The sequence below is a fragment of the Melitaea cinxia genome, chromosome 18 (genome assembly GCF_905220565.1).
Source record: "Melitaea cinxia chromosome 18, ilMelCinx1.1, whole genome shotgun sequence".
Taxonomy (NCBI): Eukaryota; Metazoa; Arthropoda; class Insecta; order Lepidoptera; family Nymphalidae; genus Melitaea; species Melitaea cinxia.
In genome coordinates, this window is record NC_059411.1 from 6705460 (window position 1) to 6726966 (window position 21507).

General features: G+C 30.5%; 1 protein-coding gene across 1 annotated transcript; it reads left to right on the top strand.

Moving 5' to 3' along the window:
- The first annotated feature begins 897 nt into the window (after positions 1–897).
- Positions 898–19990, top strand: LOC123662405 (senecionine N-oxygenase-like). The gene is made up of 8 exons (XM_045597246.1): positions 898–1103; positions 14276–14469; positions 14776–14914; positions 16726–16897; positions 17050–17322; positions 17443–17603; positions 17792–17935; positions 18104–19990. Exons 1-8 carry the CDS (start codon positions 1035–1037, stop codon positions 18311–18313), a joined length of 1362 nt encoding a protein of 453 aa, XP_045453202.1. The 5' UTR covers positions 898–1034; the 3' UTR covers positions 18314–19990.
- The last annotated feature ends 1517 nt before the right edge of the window (positions 19991–21507 follow it).

Consider the following 21507-nt stretch of genomic DNA (forward strand, 5'->3'; position numbering starts at 1 on the left):
TGAAAAACGCCATGCTAATAAACAGAGACCTAAACCCTTCATACTTACAACTTTGCGGGTCGCACTTGCTCTAGGACATTTAAAACAGAATGCGGATTGGCGAGCCATATTAGGGCCTATCAGAGGAATAAGCTTCATGACTCCCTGGGTCGCCGTCATCGAAATCGATGAGGAGGACTATATATATAGATATCAATTTTTATTGTATTTATGGTTCATTGTTTTGGCAATAATGGCTTACACATAATAGATATGTAGATATATGCTGTCGCGGACTTTTTTGTAGGACTAATAAAGATAAACATTTTTCTCATACATTATAATTATACGTATAAACTCTACAGTTTTTTCAGCATACGCCAAAATAGCTCCTAGATTGCAGATTTTTCCGACTTTCTTGACAATTACCGTTATATTTTGGACAATTCATACACTATCTTTAAAAATTATAGCCTATGTGTTATTCTAATATATAAGCTATATTATTGTGAACTTTCATTAAAATCCATTTGGTAGTTTTTGTGCGAAAAAGGAATAAACATCCATACAATATTAGTAAGATTTTTAATTTAATTATTATTGTGTATTAAGCAACTTTGAATAATATATTTAAAAAGGCTATAATTATACACGAGGACACAGAAGGACACCGTTATAACTACTTTAAACTGTTTTTATACTCATAAACTTTTTTTTCTGTCACAACTTTTATTACTATAACTAATTAAACTTGAAACTAACTAACTTTGAAAAGATAGTAAATTAAAACTTGGAGTGATTAATTGCAGCGATAATTGTTATTTAACTACCTGTTAAAATTTTTGTAAAGTTTAAGAACTGCGGCAGGTATGTAAGTCAATGAGCCTTGACTGCCAAGGTTGGTTAGAATCCATTCAGCCCTCACTGGAGGTAGAACCTCATTCGCTGTTTGGTCGCTCTTCAAGACACGCGATTCCATTCACTAAGAAAAGTTAGTTGCAGTTGACGTGAATGTAAAAAATATCAGTGAATAGTGAACATTTTAAATAAAAACAATGTATTTAATTAGTAGTTCGTGTTTATTTATTTTATATTTATGTTTAGGTTGCAACGCGCTATCTTTGGTAAGATTCATTTATATAAAATTTGTAAATTTTATAAATAGAAAAAAATCTTTATATTTTCTATTCTCTTATATAGTATTACAATTATTGTAACACATTTTTTCAAATTTGAATTTATTGAATACAAACTCTAACTGTACTTACTTTTTTAATTTAAACTTAGTGTAATATCGAAAAAACAACCCAAGCTAACAAAAGCGTGGTAAAAATAATGTTTTATATATTAATATTTATGAAGTTTAAATACTGTAAAAAGCCGTTATTTTACTATAAATGTGAAATTTGATAGCGTTCCATTTCTCTTCCAGTAATTTATTTGCGTTATTAACAGATCATCTATTTTTTTTGGATTACACATAATTTACGGAAATCTTGACGGAAGACATATTGTTTATATCTTCTGTAGCTGTGCGTGGCTTTGTTCGCGTGGAATTTAACAAAAAAGTTATTTTTCAGTTCGCTAAGTTACAAAGTAGCCTAAGTTACTCCTTATTACTTCAGCTATCTGTCAGTGAAAGTCCCGTCAAAATCGGTTCAGCCGTTTCAGAGATTAGCCGGAACAAACAGACAGACAGACAGAAAAAATTGTAAAAAATGTTATTTTGGTATATGTACCGTGTATACATCCATATTCTTTTAGTAAAAAGCGGTTATTTTATTATTACAAAAAGACACACATTTTATTTATTTGTATAAATAAGAATAAAATGTTGTGTAATATGTTAACAGGTTACAAGTTAGGTAGAATACAAGCAATTGTATGTCAGAATATCTTGCGACGTCGGATTTTTTAAATATATTAATAATTTTAGCTAATTTTATTCTACACGTATTATCAAAAAAATATTTACTTACGCTCGTAATAAAACTCGTGTTAAATTATTGTGCTTTTAGAAAACTTGTTTTAAAAATATCTATTTCATATTTAAATAGGTTTCTAAGATGTGACGAAGAAAAGTGTAACTTGACTGTTTTACCTCGTTTGCACGATTTAATTGATTTCCTAAAAACTTCAAAATTAAAAAAATAAAGATCTTTCCTAAGGGCTATATTTTTGTATACCTAATACGCATGCGAAATGTTGAAGACTTTCTTAAAACAATAGTCATGGTGTAACATACGTTAAAAAAGTCTTTGTATTTGTTAGCGATTTAATTCCTCTGATAATAAAATTATGAACATATTAGCTGACCCATCAAACTTCGTAACGCCTCAGAATTAAAAAATAAACGTGCTATGTTAATTTACTATAAATTTGCAGAAAACCGAAAAAAAAAAACACTCAAAAACATTTTCTACATAAAAATACATTTAATTTATACGTTTAAAGAATAAGGAAAAATATAACGTCTCGATTCTGTGTAAATGCCTCTTTTTAACCGACTTCCAAAAAAGGAGGAGGTTCTCAATTCGACTGTATTTTTTTTTGACCGGGTGGACCGATTTCGATAACTTTTTTTTAATCGAAAGGTGGTGTGTGTCAATTGGTCCCATTTAAATTTATTTGAGATCTAACAACTACTTTTCGAGTTATATCTCATAATGCGTTTTTACTTGACGCTTTTTTCGTCAACCTACGTTGTATTATACCGCATAACTTTTTACTGGGTGTACCGATTTTGATATTTTTTAATTTAATCAAAAGCTGATGTTTATCATGTGGTCACATATAAGTTTTATCGAGATCTGATAACTACTTTTTGAGTAATCTTTGATAACGCGTAGTTACTTGACTATTTTTTCGTCGATCTACGTTGTATTACTTGTCGATGTAATTGAAGTAGGTTTTTTTTTCGTTTGCCTGCAAACACAATTATTATAATAAGAATTGTTAAAGGTCAATCTTCTACACTGCTCTCACGTTTGATTGAAGAATACTTTTAAGTACAAGTTTTAGAATTTTTACCGAAACATTAGTGTTTCATTAGGGTGGTTTTCTTCATCTATAAGTCAAGATGAATTTTAAAGGTAAATTTAGCTTTTGAAGTTTAGCACTGTCACTATGTGCTCTAGTTTTATTAGAGCTTTCTATATTCTTTCTTCTTTAGATGCCTCTTGTATCAGTTATTTTTTAAACTAAAGAAGTTTATAAATCAAGTTTTTAATTGAAGCCTGAAAATTTCGTTCCTTTTAATTTGCCAGAAACTCGTTTAAGCTTTGACGTGTACTAATTATGCTTTGAATATGATAAAGTGTACTAATTGTTTTAAATAATAATCTATAATATAAAAATGAGTCGCTGAATGTGTTGCTAAGCGCAAAACTCGAGAACGGTTGGACCGATTTCGCTAATTCTTTTTTTAAAATATTCCTTGAAGTACGAGGATGGTTCTTACGGAGAGAAAAATTCTAAAAAAAAAATTTTAAATTTCCTGAAAAAGTCTAAAAACAACACTTTTCTATACTCCCATACAAAAGATTTGTGATAATACTTAAAAGTCAATTTGAACTTTAATACCATACGATAAAGTTTGTGTTAGGCGATACGAAGTTCGCCGGGTCAGCTAGTTTGAAATAAAAATAGATATTAAAAATACAAAAGAAATTATAAGTTTAAGAATAATTTCTTTATTGTAATTTTAAAATTTTTATGATACAATAATAATTACCAAATCTATAAATAAACTGGTCTTAGCGTGTCGATATTGCGTCCACACCGTTAGTTCATTATGCTCTGTTATAGCAATAAAAAACATCAGCATATTTGACATTTAGGTCATAGTAAATATGAGACATGTCTATTACATTTAGACATAATCATCACTTCTGTCTATCGCAGCCCACTGCTGGACATAGGCCTCCACAAGTTTGCGCCAAAAATAGCGTGACTTATGTGTGTTGCCCATAGTCACCACGCTGGGCAGGCGGGTTGGTGACCGCAGGGCTGGCTTTGTCTCACCGAAGACGCTGCTGCCCGTCTTCGGCCTGCATATTTTAAAGCCAGCATTTGGATGGATATCCTGCTATCGGTCAACTTAAATAGTTCCAAGGTGGTAGTGAAATCTGTGTCGTCCCTTAGTCGTTTCTTACGACACCCACGGGAAGAGAGTTGGTGGCTACATGCTGCAACCACACAGCGAAGACATATATATATTTTATTAAAACCTTGGCATTGTCAATGCATTGCCAAGGTTTTGTCGAATGCATAAAGCAAGAATGTTGTGCTTACGGAGAGGTCATGTAAGATTTATTAATATTTATTTACACAACTACGACCTATTTGACGACGCGTTGGCGCAGCGGTCATAGCACTGGCTGTTACGCTTGCGGTCGCGGGTTCGATTCCCGCTCACGACAAACATTTTCAAACATCGACCATATAGATGTTTGTCGTGGTCTGGGCGTTGTGTTTGTGTATTGTGTGTGTTTCCGGACCCCCAAAACAGGAGAAAATCGTACTGGGTGATCCGATGAGTGTGAAGCGTTTATTATATTTTAAATAATTAATTAATTATTAATTAATTTAATTATTTATGAGTGGTAAAACACATTCTTTAATATCATGTTACTGTTTTTATGTTTGTATAAATACGTTTAAAAAATTTATTTAGAGAGGTCAAGTCGGAATAATAAACACAAAGTTTATCTCTGTGTATCGAGTATCTAACGATAAAATTTAACCGGTCATTAGATTCAAGCATATAACAATATCATTTTTTATTTATGGAATATGTAAATTAATTTGAAATTATTTAAATTAAAATGTTTAACTTAAAAGGATTGTTAAGCGGCCATTGCTCTACATAATAATGTTATACTTAACCGGTTAGAGCAATTTTCGAATTATTAAAATCCAAATCAAAAAATCAAAATTAAAAACAACTTTATTCAAATAGGCTTCAAAAGCACTTTCTTATCGTCATTTTATAAATTAAAATTTTAAAGTGATTAATATTTATAATAGTAAAGCTACCACCGATTAGGAATGTAGATTCTGCAGAGAAGAATCAGAAAGAAACCATGCAGTCACTTTAAAAAACAGTTTGTTTTAGTACAAAATCAGTAATGTCTTGCATGAAATTCAGCGAAAGGTGAATCGACGACGGTCGAAGGTTTAAATCTAGGCTTATGTCATTCATGCTGTCAAGAAGTAATGCATCGCAGTAACTTATAATATCTAACTATAATACTAACTACTTTTTATACTTTTTCTCAATATTTATCTGTATATAGACTTTGGATTACCAAATACCTTAGACCATATTTAGTTCTTCCATAAAATTTAAATTAGCTATTACAAGTAGATTAGCACGTGTAAGTTATTTTTTACAATTAAATCTAAATAATACAAAGTTTTATATCAATTTATTTTACGGTTTGTTACACCGTGTTAATTGATTTAAGTACTGAGTCTATCCAGCGTGACACACATCAAAAGTTACATTTATTCCTTATCTGAAATAATATAAAATACTGGCCAAATTTTATGCGGTTAAATATACAGGTGTTGTAGGTCTAAGGACGAGAAGAAGGAGAGCACAATTTTACATTTAAAATGCCTTCTATCTATTTTAATTTATAAATTATAAGTGTCATTGTTACCCTATTAATAGGTATCTATTTCTCTGAGGTATTATTCGTTTTCAGTACGATTATGTAACTATCTGATACAAAATTTTAATCAGGACGTTACCTTTAATAATTATATAATATGTGTTGTTTCAATGAAATTTAAAGTTTTACCTTTTTATAACAATAAGAAAAATATTAATATTGAGATACTAGAAATCCCTCTTTATTCGTATATCGATTGGAAATATAAACGCGATAGCATCAAATTTAATTTCTATAAGAAAATATTACATTTTAAGAATAAATAAGTTATAATTATACTGATAAAATATTACGATCGTTACTCATAGTATGGAACATATCCGCCAGGCGCCAACCCGTAGTGAAGCAGCTTGGTGGATTAAGCTACAATCTTTCTCCTACATATGCCCAGCAGTGGAATGTTACAGGCTCAATGAGATATTAAAATATTATTTTATATTTCTAAACAGACATCATTATGCGGATTATCGTTATGAGTAATTGCGTATGATTTAATATATTACATAACATTTTTATACACAAGATCTGACACGAAAAGTTTCCGTAAACTTTCTGAAATCCAAAAAATATTGCTGTGTAAGTTTGATAGACTAATAAAAACATATGATATAGATTATTTTTATTATAATTGTATTTGCTCGCAAACGGAAAAAAACCGACTTCAATTATCGACAAATAATACAACGTAGGTAGATGAAAATATAGTCAAGTAAATACGCGTTATCAAAGATTACTTAAAAAGTTACTGTCGGATCTCAATGAAATTTAAATGTAACCACATGATAAGCATCAGCTTTCGATTAAATTAAAAATCATCAAAATCGGTACACCCAGTAAAAAGTTATGCGGTATAATACAACGTAGGTCGACGAAAAAATAGTGAAGTAAAATCGAATTATTAGATATAACTCATAAAGTAGTTATTAGATTTCAAATAAATTTAAATGGGACCAAATGACACACACCACCTTTCGATTAAACAAATTTTTGTCGAAATTGGTCTACCCAGTCAAAAGTTCTGAAGTAACATACATAAAAAAAAAACAGTCGAATTGAGCCTCCTTTTTGGAAGTCGGTTAACAAAAAGTTGAATCATTTTGATCACATATAAATGTAATCATAATACACAATGATCAGTTTATCATATAATATTGTATATTAAATTGGAAATTACTTTTTTCTTGTTGTCGATATTTCCAGGAACAGGTTTGTATAACAAAATTAAAAAAACAAGTAATCAATTAAATCACGAGAAATAATTCACGAAAATAATAATATTATGGCGATACGAAGTTCACCGGGTCAGCAAGTGATTGATATTTAATGTTTGTTAGTTATATAACGTTAATATGAGTACAATTTCACGATTTTAGTAAACTTAATATATGTATTTAATTTTTTTTATTTCTGTATATACAGCGTTTGCGATGTGCTTTCACATGTCTATCAGGTGTCTCATTCTACTTCATTTAATTTTTGTATACATTAAAAATGGTATGTAGTAAATGTGGTTTAATTTAATATGTCGTTCTTATAAACATTATGTATTAACTACGGATATAAAAAAAAATTCGAACACACGGTTTACTACTTTCGGCATACGTGTCCAATATACACGGATATTAGAACTACGTCAGTAATAAAAACGTATAATTTGGTCCAAAGCTTTGAGAAAACAAGTGTGCGTCGATATTTTGTACGTTTGATGTGTGACCGTAGAACGTCATGAACACAAAGTGCAGACTTGTTTCGCAACCGGATCGCGTAATATCTCTCCATGTTTGTGAGCAGATCTTATATTGCCTCATCTCGAAACTACGACGAAAAAATCTTTAGTTCTTATGTCTTAAATTAAAAAAAAAAAACATTATGTCTAAATTAATATAATTTTGTATCTGAGACAGTTGTTATAGCAAGTAAATTGAACGCTGGCTTTCTTTATAGGTATATAATTATTTTCAAACAATATTGATGATATTAATTATATAAATGTCATCGCTGTCCTTATATTTCTCTGAGGTATTATTCTATTTCAGTACGATGATGTAAGTACCTAACTAATACAGAAGCTGAATCAGGATGTTACTAGAAATAATTATTATTTTATGATCGTAAATACATCAACGCGTCTTTAATTTTATAAGACTTTATGATATTGAACGCAATTCAGAAGACCTTACCTGTATAAAATATGATAAACGCAAAGAGTACAGTTTTGAGTCAGGTGTAGGTATTAAAAAAAACTCCTTAATTCTTCACGTCATGACGTTGTAATACAATAATGTCGGATAAAAACATTGAATCTTCACTGAGCAATGGTGTCATGGTTAGTAATAATGATGGATTGTACAATATGTATACATACATACTGTTTAATTCATTTGTGGGATAACGCTAGCTAATTTTGGTCGTTTAAAGTGTCACGTCAACCTGAAATCCTTGACAGAAAACGCAAATGGACACCAGCGATTTTATTATTAACATGAATGCTTTATATGCGTAAATATGACACAACAGACATTACTAAATATGGCTCGATAGAGTCACTGTGTTAAGTATTTATTAAAACAAATACTTTTTATCATATATATTAATATGCTACGGTTAAGATGGTTGCTTCTCTTTTTAGAAAAAACCTCACCATTACTCCAGATAAATTAGATATCATTTTTAGATAATTGCTTGCCCTACCGGCATCCACGACTTAAAAAAATATATTATTGCTTTTGTTTTTTGAAATTAATTAATTATTAAAATAATATATATTATGGCTTTAATTTTGAAAAACAACGTTAACATGATTGATATGTCGCTGGCAAGGGCTCTGCTCAAGATGCTGGGGGCAGGCGTGGCTCATGATATAGAAATAAGGAACTAGATATATAGATATATATGATTTCTTATATCCTTTTGATTTATCAAATAATTACAAACAGCAATTATTTTGCATGTTGATATGATTACTTAAATTTAAGTTAAATATTTATTATTGAACTTCTTATTATTGAATTTATTATTATTGAATGCTAGCTATGTTTGATTATTAATATTATCTTAACTGAACTTTACTTTTTTATATAAATTTGATTAAAGACCTTTTTAATGAATTTTATTGTTAACAAGTAGGATCTTTTCTTTTAATTTTTATGTGAAGTAATTTTAATTATACTTGCTTCATGGCATTAATATATTATGGAATGTTGTGTACCCCGTAATGGGATACGTATTAGATAATAATGTAATAGTGAATCATATATAATGTTTTATATGTATTCTGTGGATGTACCTATAAAATAAAATAAAATAAATAAATAGATAAATAAATAATCATGTAGTGTTATTTAAATAAATAATAGAAATAGATAATTTATAAATAGATAAATAAATAATAACTATATATATATATATATATATATATATATATATATATATATATATATATAAGAAAAAAAAAGAAAAAACCCCTTACTAACAGTAACATAGGTTAAGTGTACATTGTAAGTAGAACATAAGTGTACATATATGGTAACTAGGAAATAAGTGTACATATGTGATAACTAGCAAATAAGTAAGTAAGTAAATATAGACATAGATAAGAAAAATAATAATGTTAGAAATTAGAAAGGAATTATGTGTATATTTCTCCATAAACAGTATTTAGTAAGGAAAAAAAATACCGTCAGCGTGGACCACGTCCTAGTTTTACTAGGCAGTCACAGGACTGTTGATCTGTAGTAATAAAGAAAAATCGCCTGTGGTACTATTATAATGCATGCATTATTAACAAAAGGCACGGGCACTTTGAGCCCGTGGATCAAAATTTTTAAATAATAAAAAAAATATGTATATAAAAAAAAACGTGATTGACGGTCGGTATTTTTTTTTGCTCAATTTCAGCCATTTTTTTCCTCACATCAACGCGGGTGAAACTGCAGAGCCCAGCTAGTTTTATTTATTACATTAAAACGAATAAAAAACTGTATAAAATATCTTATCAATAAATAATAATATAATATTAATAATAATAATTTAATTCAGACATATGTCCATATTTTTGTTAGTTAAATTTTTTTTCCTAAACTATGTTAGTTTTAACAATTGTGACAAAACAAATTATACCAAATCAAAATCCAATCAACGCTAAAATCAAAATCAATATACTAAAATTCAATCAAACACAAAATTAAAATCATCACCAAATTCAATACTAAAATTCAATTAATATTAGAATAATTAATATTTATAATTAAAATAAATACTAAAATTCAAAATTACAATAGTTAAAATTAAAAACAAAATCAATACTAAAATTCAATCAAAACTGGAATTAAAATCAATAAAGAAACAAAAATCAATATTAAAATTAAAACAAAATTAAAATTAAAACTAAAATCAAAATTCAATCAATTAAAAGGTTAAAAATAATGACATTCAATTTAAATTAAAATTAAAAAATTACAATATATCAAAAAAACAAATTTTATGTTCGACAAAAATTAAACAGATACAATTCAATGATCTAGTTACAATAATTAATTTAAGGTGAACAACGTTTATTAGCTTCGGTTATCAAGAAATCTTATAATCACTTTAATACAAATATCTGCAAGTATTTTCTGTATACAATGATCACAACAATTTTATGTGCATACGCACGTGGCAATACAATTAAAATAATAATATGAAACAAATTGTTACATGGATTGACTAAACAAAACTGCAATGTAAGCGTAGAATTATTATGGGTCGGTTCCGCCAGTTGTTTTGTACAGTTTATCCTGCAAATATATTACGAATAGACTTTGACAGTAGGAGGCCATTAAGACCTGTTTTACCTCGATTATTAAACTACAACTTTAGATTCATAGTCGTGAAAAGGAATACCTCATAAATATAGTGGAATTCGATAGTAAAAAAGAATAATTATATTTACAAACAGTGAAATAGGCACTAACAATGGATTTACAATTGTGACCCATATTATTTTGAATACAAAGCCCATCAGATCATAGCTTAAATCATTGTTTTATTTATTGTTGCTTTTATTCTAAACACATATGAATTAGAAACTTGGTTCTTTGGCAACTAATTTACTATTCATCGCGCATTATTTCCAGTTATGTGATAATCGCTCCAAAGATCGGTTATCTCATGATTAGTAAATCCAAATTATGTAAGAAAGTAACTTTACGTATACCGATTTTTTACGAGCAAGATATTTTTTATTATATAGGTTTCTAAATATTATTAATCTCTATTATTATACTCTTGCACTACTGTGCCCCGCGGCTACATCATTTTTCACCATCATTTGTAGACTGGTAAAGATCTCAGTCAGTAATGACAGACCTGGAAAAAATCAGGCGTTAAAATCAGGAAACTGGATGACTCTTTCCGATCATATTGTGAATCTGGCTGGATCAGGATTGCGGAAGACCGGGATGTCTGGCGCGAACTTGAGGAGGCCTATGTCCAGCAGTGGACTGCGATAGGCTGAAGTGTGTGTGTGTGATCATATTGTGTGTTTGTGTGTTATCTTAACGTGTGGTGTCCCTCGCGATTTTCCATTCTATCTTGCATTTCAATTCCATTCCACAAAATAATATATATTTGTATTTTTGATATGGTGAAATCTTGTTTTTCGCATTCGTGGAACTAATTAATTTAAGCAGGTGACTTTGAACCATAAAAAACGCATATAATCGTCTTTATTATTAACATTGATCTTGAGCATTAAATTTATTTCGATTGTTACAGGTACAAGAAAAATAATCTTTTTATTGTTATTTAATTGTTTGAAATGGTACTCCTAATCGTAATCGAATAAAGTTGAAATAATATTAAAAAATATGTAATTAAAATAGAGTCGATAATAAAAAAAAAAATACGTCACTAAGTATGCTAGGTATTTTATTGACGAACACTTAAAAGTCGATCATTAATAATGCTTCTGTCAATTAAGCAATTGGTTTGAGTTATCGCGTTCAAATACTCATTTTTGTAAACAGTACAATTAGTTTGCAATTGAATCTTTGTATATATTCATTCTTCTGTCGATTCATGTTTGAATGAATATACACAACGATGACTAAATTAAATTGAAATTTCGACAACAACGACCGCTCTGGTGTAATGGTTCGTTTGCTGTGTCGCCGATTCCTATACACCGTTGGCCGCGGGTTCGGTTCCCGCTCAGAATGGATATTTATGTTCATACAAATATTAACATTAATAGAGATATAAGAATATACACAATATATAAGAATTAATTTAAAAATAAACTGAAAAAACAACGTCTTTAAAGTTCTTTTATTTCTAAAAAAAGTTTCATTTAAATAATTATATTAATAACTAGACCCGTCCGTGGCTTTGTACATTAAGCTTACATAATAAAGTATGTGCGCTAGTGAAGGTGACCCGTAAGATCCCGGTGTCGTAAGATCGCGGGTTGTTGCACATTCCGGATTTCAAGTTATTTGGACCTAAAACTGTTAATTGTGGTGAATTTCTGTACTAATAAACCTTTCAATACTTATGGGATATCCTTTGAAATTTCTTCTAACATAAAACTAAAATTAAAATTGACTACACTTTAACATATTTGAATGACAACATGTATATAACATCACCTCTCTCAAAGGTACCAGTTGAGTTTAGGGATAAAAATAATCTAGAGTGCTAGCTCGTTGCTTAGTCTTTAATTAGAAGACTTACCAAGATTCATTTAAATTACATTAGTTGTTTAATGTTTGAAGCAGGTATAAGATACTTACTAGACAGATGAAGAGTAAAAAAAAATCGTGAATGCAGTGTCGATTATAGAGGGACAAGCTAATTTTTTAAAATATTTTTATATTTAGAATTAAACTTGTTATGTTTTATTACAGATTTAGACAGCAAGAACTGGTTTGTTAGAACATATTGCTGTCTTAATTTAATTTTCCTTATGGAATGTAGAGTTCATGTACTGTACAATAGTCCATTGCTTAGTTCTATTACATTAGGTAATGATAATTTTATCTATTAACTCATTTTTAGTCAATCGTGCTAAAAGAGCTCTACGAACATAAACCGTAACTTATACCTAAGCTGCATTAGTAGGACACAAAACCTTAAACTTAAGAGATGTAGTTCAATAAAGGTGATTAAGTACATTGTATTTTAAGATCGCTAGCCCAGAACATAGCAGAAGACCGTCCTCCTTTTAACCGACTTCAAAAATTCTTTTATTTTGTTGGAAAGGAGATATCCTTGGTGTGGTACCATGATAAGGAAACCAGGATCTGATGATGGGATCCCAGAGAAATCGAGGGAAACTATCGAAAAGCCGCATAACTTTTTACTGCGTGTACCGATTTTGATGATTTTTAATTTAATCGAAAGCCGATGTTTATTATGTGGTCACATTTAAATTTTATCGAGATATGATTACAACTTTTGGAGTCATCTTTGATAATGCGTATTTACTCGACAGTTTTTTTGTCTACCAACGTTGTGTTACTTGTCAATATTATTGAAGGTGGTTTTTCTTCGTTTGCCTGCAAACACAATTATCCATGTTTAGTTTGAGTATTCTAATATTTTTTTTTATAAATGCGTCTAGATATGTATTTAGATACCTACACGTGGAAAATTTCTAATACCGTTACATCTGTGCACGTAATACGTTGTGCAATGTGAATGCGGGCCTGAGAGATTATGAGCATCGTTTACAAATAGTGTTAGTTTCTAATAATGTCATTGGAAATTTACCGACTATTTAGGTTTGAAGGTTAATTACAGCACGTACAAATCATGCAATTTGTGTGCGTTTTAACCTATATTGATATAATAATGTATTTTCCTTAGCGATCCATAGAGCACGCTTAGAAATTAAAAAAAATAAATATCATCGATTGTTTTTTTTATATAACTAGGTGAGCAAACAAAGCGTACGGTTCACCTGATGGTAAGCGATTACCGCAGCTTATAGACGTCGGCAACACCAGAAGCATTGCAAGCGTATTGTGGATCCTATCATCAATTCCACCCAGGAGCTCTGGTCACCTTACTCACCGCAGGAATACAACTCTGCTTAAAAATAGTATTATTTAGCTGTGATCTTCTGTAAGATCAAGGTACTTCCCCCGTCGGGCTGCTCAATATTTTTTTAATTTTATATACTGCTGTGCCCTACCTCGAATAAAACTCATGTGGTACGCAAGAACGCGAAAGCGCGAGGATCTCTACTAAAGTTCGGTATACATTTACTACAGTAATCAGTCTTTCTTGATGTAAAAAACAAGTCATATGTATTTTAATTATTATGTTACAATTTAGGTAATATTAAGAAATTTATTAATCTCTGGATCAGTTAACACGACTTCTTATCGCCATGTTTTGTTTTTCATTAAAATATCATTTTTTTCATTTTCTTTTGTACAAATCTTGTCCTGACAGTAACGAATACAAGAGAAAAGAATTATCTAATTTGGTGCAGTCATTCTGAAATTATGCACGGTGATACATACCTACTCGGTGATTCATTTCATATAGATATACTCGTATATAGATAAGTGACATTTTAACAATATCTACTTAATGTTTCTTTTTTTTAATCAAAGATTTTTTTCATCCAGCCAAACTCACACACATGTGTAGTCGGGGCAGGCTACTCAGGACTGGCCGTTTCGCGCTATTTGAAGGAGTTCGGCGTTAATTACACTGTATTTGAAGCGTCAAGATATGTCGGAGGCACGTGGAGATTCGACCCACACGTGGGCGTGGACGAATATGGAATACCGGTGTTTACTAGCATGTATAAATACCTCAGGTAAATCATTAGATTGACCTGATAGACGATAGACTATATTATATTTTACTTTTTATATTAAATTGTCTAAAATCGATTAAAAATCTTTATATTGTAACATATTGTTAAACTTAGTTATCGTAGTGTTAGTGAAACTAAAAGAAGTAAAAAAAGTGAAGCCTGCGTAAATTTTACATTTCTATAGATTGATTAAAACTTTTCCCGTTTCTTTTTTACTTAATAGAAATTGAAATTTGTCTGTTTTTTTCATGACTATTATTTTAATTATGGCACTAATCTAATGGTATTAATCTAATAATATTACAGAACTAATACGCCACGACAGACAATGGAGTTTGGCGGCTTTCCCTTTCCAGATAGCGCACCTTCGTATCCAACCGGACCTTGCTTCTACAAATATTTGAAATCTTTCGTCAAACACTTTGATTTGATGCCGAATATTCAAGTAAGTAGGTATGTTAATGTAAATTATAACTATATTAGTAGGTTCTCACGATAAATACCTACAAATAGTTACATTTAATAAATATCACTAGTCGCATACTAGTTAGCAACTGGAAATTGAATAAATCTAATGCACCCATATATGTATTGTGGAATAAAACTCGTTCTCTTCTTAATGCGGAAATTTATTGATATGCGTAAATCTGTTTTGTTAATTTATAACAAAACATAGCAATGGTCTACATAATTATGATGTATTACGTATAATGTTACTAACATCATCTTAAATTAAGCTTTATAAATCTAAATCTGGCATTATTAGTACAAAAATATATTTAATAAAAATTTGCTCGAGTTATTCTCAAGTGATATGCTTAAATATATATGTTTTATGTTGTCGTTGAGACGAATTACTTCGAGTTTCTTTGATACATTACAATTCATATTCATTATACAATGAGCACGCAATAAAAAAATATATTCAATATAAAATGTTTGGTACAAGTTTTTCTGTTAGATGTTGAAGGATACGTAACGGAAGGGCTAGCTCACTATTTAACACGTGACGTGAACGCAAACGACATAAAAAAGATGTAGATTGAAAGCATTGTATGAAAAGTGACAGTATTAATTCTATTTTTATAAATAGCCTTGAAATTGAATGTAAATTTTCGTTTCTGATAAGTGCCTGAGTTTCTTATTAAGTTATGTATTTTTTTAACCGACTTCCAAAAAAGGAGGAGGTTCTCAATTCGACTGTATTTTTTTTTATGTATGTTACATCAGAACTTTTGACTGGGTGGAGCGATTTCGACAAATTTTCTTTTAATCGAAAGGTGGTGTGTGCCAATTGGTCCTATTTAAATTTATTTGAGATCTAACAACTACTTTTCGAGCTATATCTAATAATGCTTTTTTACTTGACGCTTTTTTCGTCGACCTACGTTGTATTATACCGCATAACTTTCTACTGGATGCACCGATTTTGATAATTCTTTTTTTGTTGGAAAGGAGATATCCCTAGTTTGGTATCATGATAAGGAAACCAGGATCTGATGATGGGATCCCAGAGAAATTGATGGAAATTTTTGAAAATCCGCAATAGCTTTTTACTGGGTGTACCGATTTTCATAATTTTTAATTTAATCGAAAGTTAATGTTTGTCATGTGGTCACTATAAATTTCATTGAGATCTGATTACTACTTTTTGAGTAATCTTTGATAACGCACAGTTACTTGAGTATTTTTTCGTCGATCTACGTTGTATTACTCGTCGATGTAATTGAAGTCGGTTTTTTTTTCGTTTGCGAGCAAACACAATTATTTAATAAGAAATTCTTGTATTCTATATAATTATACAACCCTACTAAAATAATTTAATTTTAAGGTACCTACAGTACCATGATACTACATTATAAGATGGTGTTTAGAGGTCAATTTTTGTGGTAGTGTGATTTTAATTGTTATTATTGATTACACTACTGCCCTACTACTGCTAACCTGTAAGAAGACCACACAGTTTTAATTTATAGAAAATATAAAGTAACGTTAAATAGCATAGTTTAATAAGAAAGAGATTAATAATTTTGTATAAAAGTATAAGATTCTAAGCTTCAATGGCTAAACTAAGAAAAAAATATACAAAATTAATTTCAAGAACACTAATTAAAAAACTTATTATTTCCATAACTACGTTACAAAAAATACTTTCTAACCATTTGAATTCACGTTCGACTCACATTCACAGATTTTATTATATATATTTGCATACAACAAACCATTCCATTTTTATGATTTCCATCTTTTTTACAGGTTCGCAGCTTCGTACAAGCCATTAGATGGATAGATCAACACTGGGAGTTGACGTACACGCAGACTGAAGAGAGAAACAACTACACAGTATCCTGCGACTTTGTTGTCATAGCAAACGGTCAATATGTAAGACCGTTACTGCCCAAGTTTCCTGGCCTGGACGTTTTTAATGGTAGATGTGTATTTATATTACATAAAATAAAAATAAAAATGCGAAAATTCTTTAATTTTTTCAATACCTTACGTTTACGTTTGTGGGAATCTATCCGACTTTCCGTGTATTCAAAAGATGGAATTTGTTACCATTTTGTTACATTTTTACAGGATCAGTGATTCATAGCCACGATTACAAAGAGCCTGAGACATATAAAGATCGTAGGGTATTGTTAGTTGGTGCTGGATCTTCAGGGTTAGATCTCGCTACGCAGTTACACAATATAACAAATAAACTAGTACACAGCCACCATTTAGTTTATAACCAACCCAAGTTCTCCGATCATTACGTTAAAAAACCGGATATCAAAGGATTTACGAAGAACGGAGTCGTGTTCAAGGATGGTACCGTAGAAGAAGTGGATGATGTCATATTTTGTACAGGTATAAAATGATACGTTTTTTATTCATGCAAAAAAAAAAACATTATAATATTGTATTGAAAAAGGTAATTATATACCTACTTGTGATTTTGTAATTATTGTTTAATTTGGTTCTCCATAGGGTATGAGTATTATCATCCCTTTTTGGATGAAAGTTCTGGGCTCACGGTGTCTGGCAAGTTTATTCTGCCGTTACACCAAAACATTATCAACATCAGGCATCCCAGCATGAGCTTCATAGGGGTTGTGAACAAAGTCATTACCAGAGTGATGGATGCCCAGGTGTGTTTTTTTAATCTTTATGATATGGTTCCTTAATCGTACTTCGAAAACCGTCAATTACAATGTCCTATTAAGTTATTTTTGGTCAGTGATTTCTCGTTTAAAAATAATCGACCAAAGAATGTTGATTGTCATTATTGTATAATTGAAATGTAAAGTCGGAAAATTATAGGAAGTATATTTTGCAGGCGGAGTATATAGCATCGTTGATTGCTGGTAAATTCAAACTGCCCTCTCAGGAAGAAATGCTTAGGATGTGGCTCGCACACGTTTATAGGCTTCAGTATAAACGCAAGAAGATTATTGATGTCAACACCGTGGGACCAGATCAGGTTCGAACATTGATTAATAATAAAATTAAGTAAAAAAAAAAATTCGCGTGACACTACATATTTTTTACCGAATCACGTTTTTTCTAAATGCTTATAAATTTAAGACGTTACTTTTGCAAGACACTCGTATCTTCAAAAATTTTAATTATGATATTTTTTTAATTTCAGGACCAATATTTCGCTAATCTTACAATGGAAGCAGGTATAGCCAGAGTACCACCAGTTTTGACTGATATAAGAGACTTTAACGCAGTAAATCGTTTAGAAGATCTTTTAAACTATAGAGATTATGATTACGAAGTTTTAGATTCTTATAACTACAAACGGTGGCACAATGGAGGTGGCAGTAGAGCTGAAGAGTGTCCAATTGACGCATAAGAGTTGTATGTGTCACGAGATAAAATGTAAAAGTTTATCAGGATGCCAAAAAGAAATTCTCAAAAGTCAAGCAATTTTTTTCAACTCAAGATAAAATCAATGTTAGAGCGATGTTGTTGTTGAGCGTTAAAGATATTAAAATGGCATAAACATTTGTGCACAATGGAAATAGAAATAATTTGTCAGTTGAATTATTCGTATATTTTGACAAGTTGAAGATAGAAATTCCCCTTAAATTTGACTTGTGTTGAATTATTTGCTACATTAATGGGTTGAAGAAAAAATATATACTAACCTATACTTTAACAGTATTCGCCAACGATATCAATTTGATCGAGAAAAATACGTTTTATCTGTTCTGTTGAAATCTTCTTCAGATTTGTTTATTAAAATAAATAAATAAGACTGCTTAAAATCTCTCTAAAGATTTTTTTCAATAAATATAATTTTTATAAAAACTTATAGGTACAATACGTTATTATAAGTTATTGAAATAGTGGAAGCAGTTTGAAGTATACAATTTTATATAATTAGCTGAACCGACAGATGTCGTTCGGTCTTGTGTATTGACATAGGTTTGAAGTTTCAGTCAGTCAGTGAGTTGAACCTATTGCAGTCCACTGCTGGACATAGGCCTTCTCAAGTTCGCGCCAGACCTCATTCATCCCATTTAACTTTAAATAAAATTGAAATTTGAATAGGGACACCGTAATTATCTTAAAAAGTCATAATGATTGATCGAGTTGTTTCAGAGGAGAGCGACTACAAATACCGTGACACAAGATTTATGCGGAAATTTCTTAATCTTTCACTCCTTAAGAAATTTTACAAAATAAAAACAAAAATTGCCTAATTGGTCTAGGCGTTCACGAGTTTTGCGCTTAGCAACACATTTCATAATCATCATCATTATTTTTATTTATAAATTATATATTATGCAGAAAATTAAATATGTTAGATTTATATACTTAGTAGATGATATGCGGTTATTAAGGTTACCGTTAAATTACATTTTAAAAAGTATATAATATTTGTATGCTTTCGCTAAGCCTAAAAATAATGGTTTCCTATGTATTGTTGTATAGTTTTATATGTAGTACTTATGTAAGTATTAAGTACGAAACACTCAATCAATGTAAAACCTAAGTTGTTATTTTTGAATACCTAAACGTAAGTAGATGTCTTAGGGCCGTTTTCAATAATCTATCTAAGCCTGGTTTTTCCTACTAGGGATAAATGTTTGACATAATTTTTGGAGCTTACGTCAAAATTCTAGAAAGCAAATTAAGAGATAGATAAAACATTAAAACTGGTCGTTACATTTATATAAAATTTGTTACATTTGTTTTATTAGTGCAAATATTGCCTTTTAAACATATAAGGGAGACCTAGGAGAGCTGAAACAGTTTTTTTTTTTTTTAATATATATAATTAGGTCGGTAAAATACGGCTCACCTGATGGTAAGCGATTACCGTAGCTTACAGACGTCTGCAACATCAGAAGTATCGCTAGCGTGATTCAGACCCCACCCCCAATTTTATATTAAATATAATATAAAAATCCGTGAGGTCAGCTCCTTATAAGTTACAATACTAATGAATGACAAGACAAAGAGTAGTTGGTGTATTAAGGTATGAATTTTATATTATTTTTAATAAATCGATACTGAGTACAAAGCAGTGTTTTTCGTATACAACCACAAGTAATTTTTAAGCGAATAATAATAATAATTTTTAAACAGTAAGTAATTACAAAGCTTATTTTGATTTTTGAAAATACTTAATGAAAAAAGTTTAAACAACAATAGTTAAAAATAATACATTTAAATAATACAGGAAAATCATAATACAGGTAAATTTTGGCTGTATTGCGTGTAAAAACCTATATTTGTACAAAACCGTAAATAATATTTACAGCCTTTATCTAAACGTCTTGTAGCTAGACATAAACTGATCCTAACCATCACTTATATTCTGACTTGTTACCTCCTTAAAACCCAAAGAGCAACACTTAAAACCTGATGAATTTGAAATAGTTATCAACGCATGAAAAACTACTCTGGTATCGCGTAGAAAACACTGACTCGATTCCCGCTCGGGATAGATATTGGTATTTATTTAAGTATTTCTTTCCTGTTTGGATGTCTGTCTTTGTGGGCCGCCGTGCCTGCGTAAGCTCTCAGTACCGATTGTTATTATAATTATACAATTTATAGTGATCGTTGATCATAGTTGGAAATATATTCGCTAACCTGCAGTGGAGCAGTATGGCTTCGAATCGGGATCAAGTAACATAGACACCAATATTTTGATCGAAGCTTAGATACATGTAAAAGGAAAGCTTTTGTTGGGTATTCTTGGGCCTGTTTTTTAAAGACATTCTTGATGTTACTAACAATATCAAGGGCAAAAACGCAATTACGCTTGCATGGTTAGAATCGCCGTAGGCGATACCGATCCGATTCCAATCACTATTAAGGCCTGGCTGGCTGGCTGACACGTGGGCTCGGCTTATTCTTGTACGACGTCTTATTATATTATAAATATTATCACTGCATGCTTCCAGAACCAGTGTCTATGTAAATGTAGCGAAGATGAAGAAAAATTCAGATACATTGGGTCCGTTCTGTGCGGATCCGGAGACTCTCATCTATCTCAGAGTCTGTGACTTAGCGGATTAACTACATGTGGAATGTCTAGGGTGGAATGCTCATATTGCATTTGTTGAAGGACTTACCTTTAAATAACTACGATATATTTGCTAAGAAAGCTATATGCTATAACTGGGCATCTTGACGGAAGACAGAAAAGTACCTAAGACCGTGTAAAGTACATAAGAATAAAAACAAAGTGGATAAAAATAAAGTTAGTAGGCAGAACCAGGCAATAGCCGGGAGTAACAATGCCACGCTGATAAAGATACTCCAAAACAAAATTCTGGTGCTTATCTTATATATTTTTGCTTATGGTATCACTTATGTGAGCAGCGAGCAGAACCACAACACAGCACTTACGTATGTAATCGGGCAACTGTTACGATACTGTCATACAGATTAATCTTACATTTTCACAAGTATACACATACACTACTTTTACAAATGAAATTTAAATATGATATTGAAATGCCATAGAAATAGTTCAAAAGACAAAATAAAAATGAACGAATAACCACTTAAAATATATATTTACTTAAA

Coding starts and splice junctions, on each gene's coding strand:
- LOC123662405 (XM_045597246.1), top strand. CDS start 1,035: ATGTATTTAATTAGTAGTTCGTGTTTATTTATTTTATATTTATGTTTA. Junction 14,470..14,775: donor AGCATGTATAAATACCTCAG/GTAAATCATTAG, acceptor ATAATATTACAG/AACTAATACGCCACGACAGA. Junction 17,604..17,791: donor CCAGAGTGATGGATGCCCAG/GTGTGTTTTTTT, acceptor TATATTTTGCAG/GCGGAGTATATAGCATCGTT.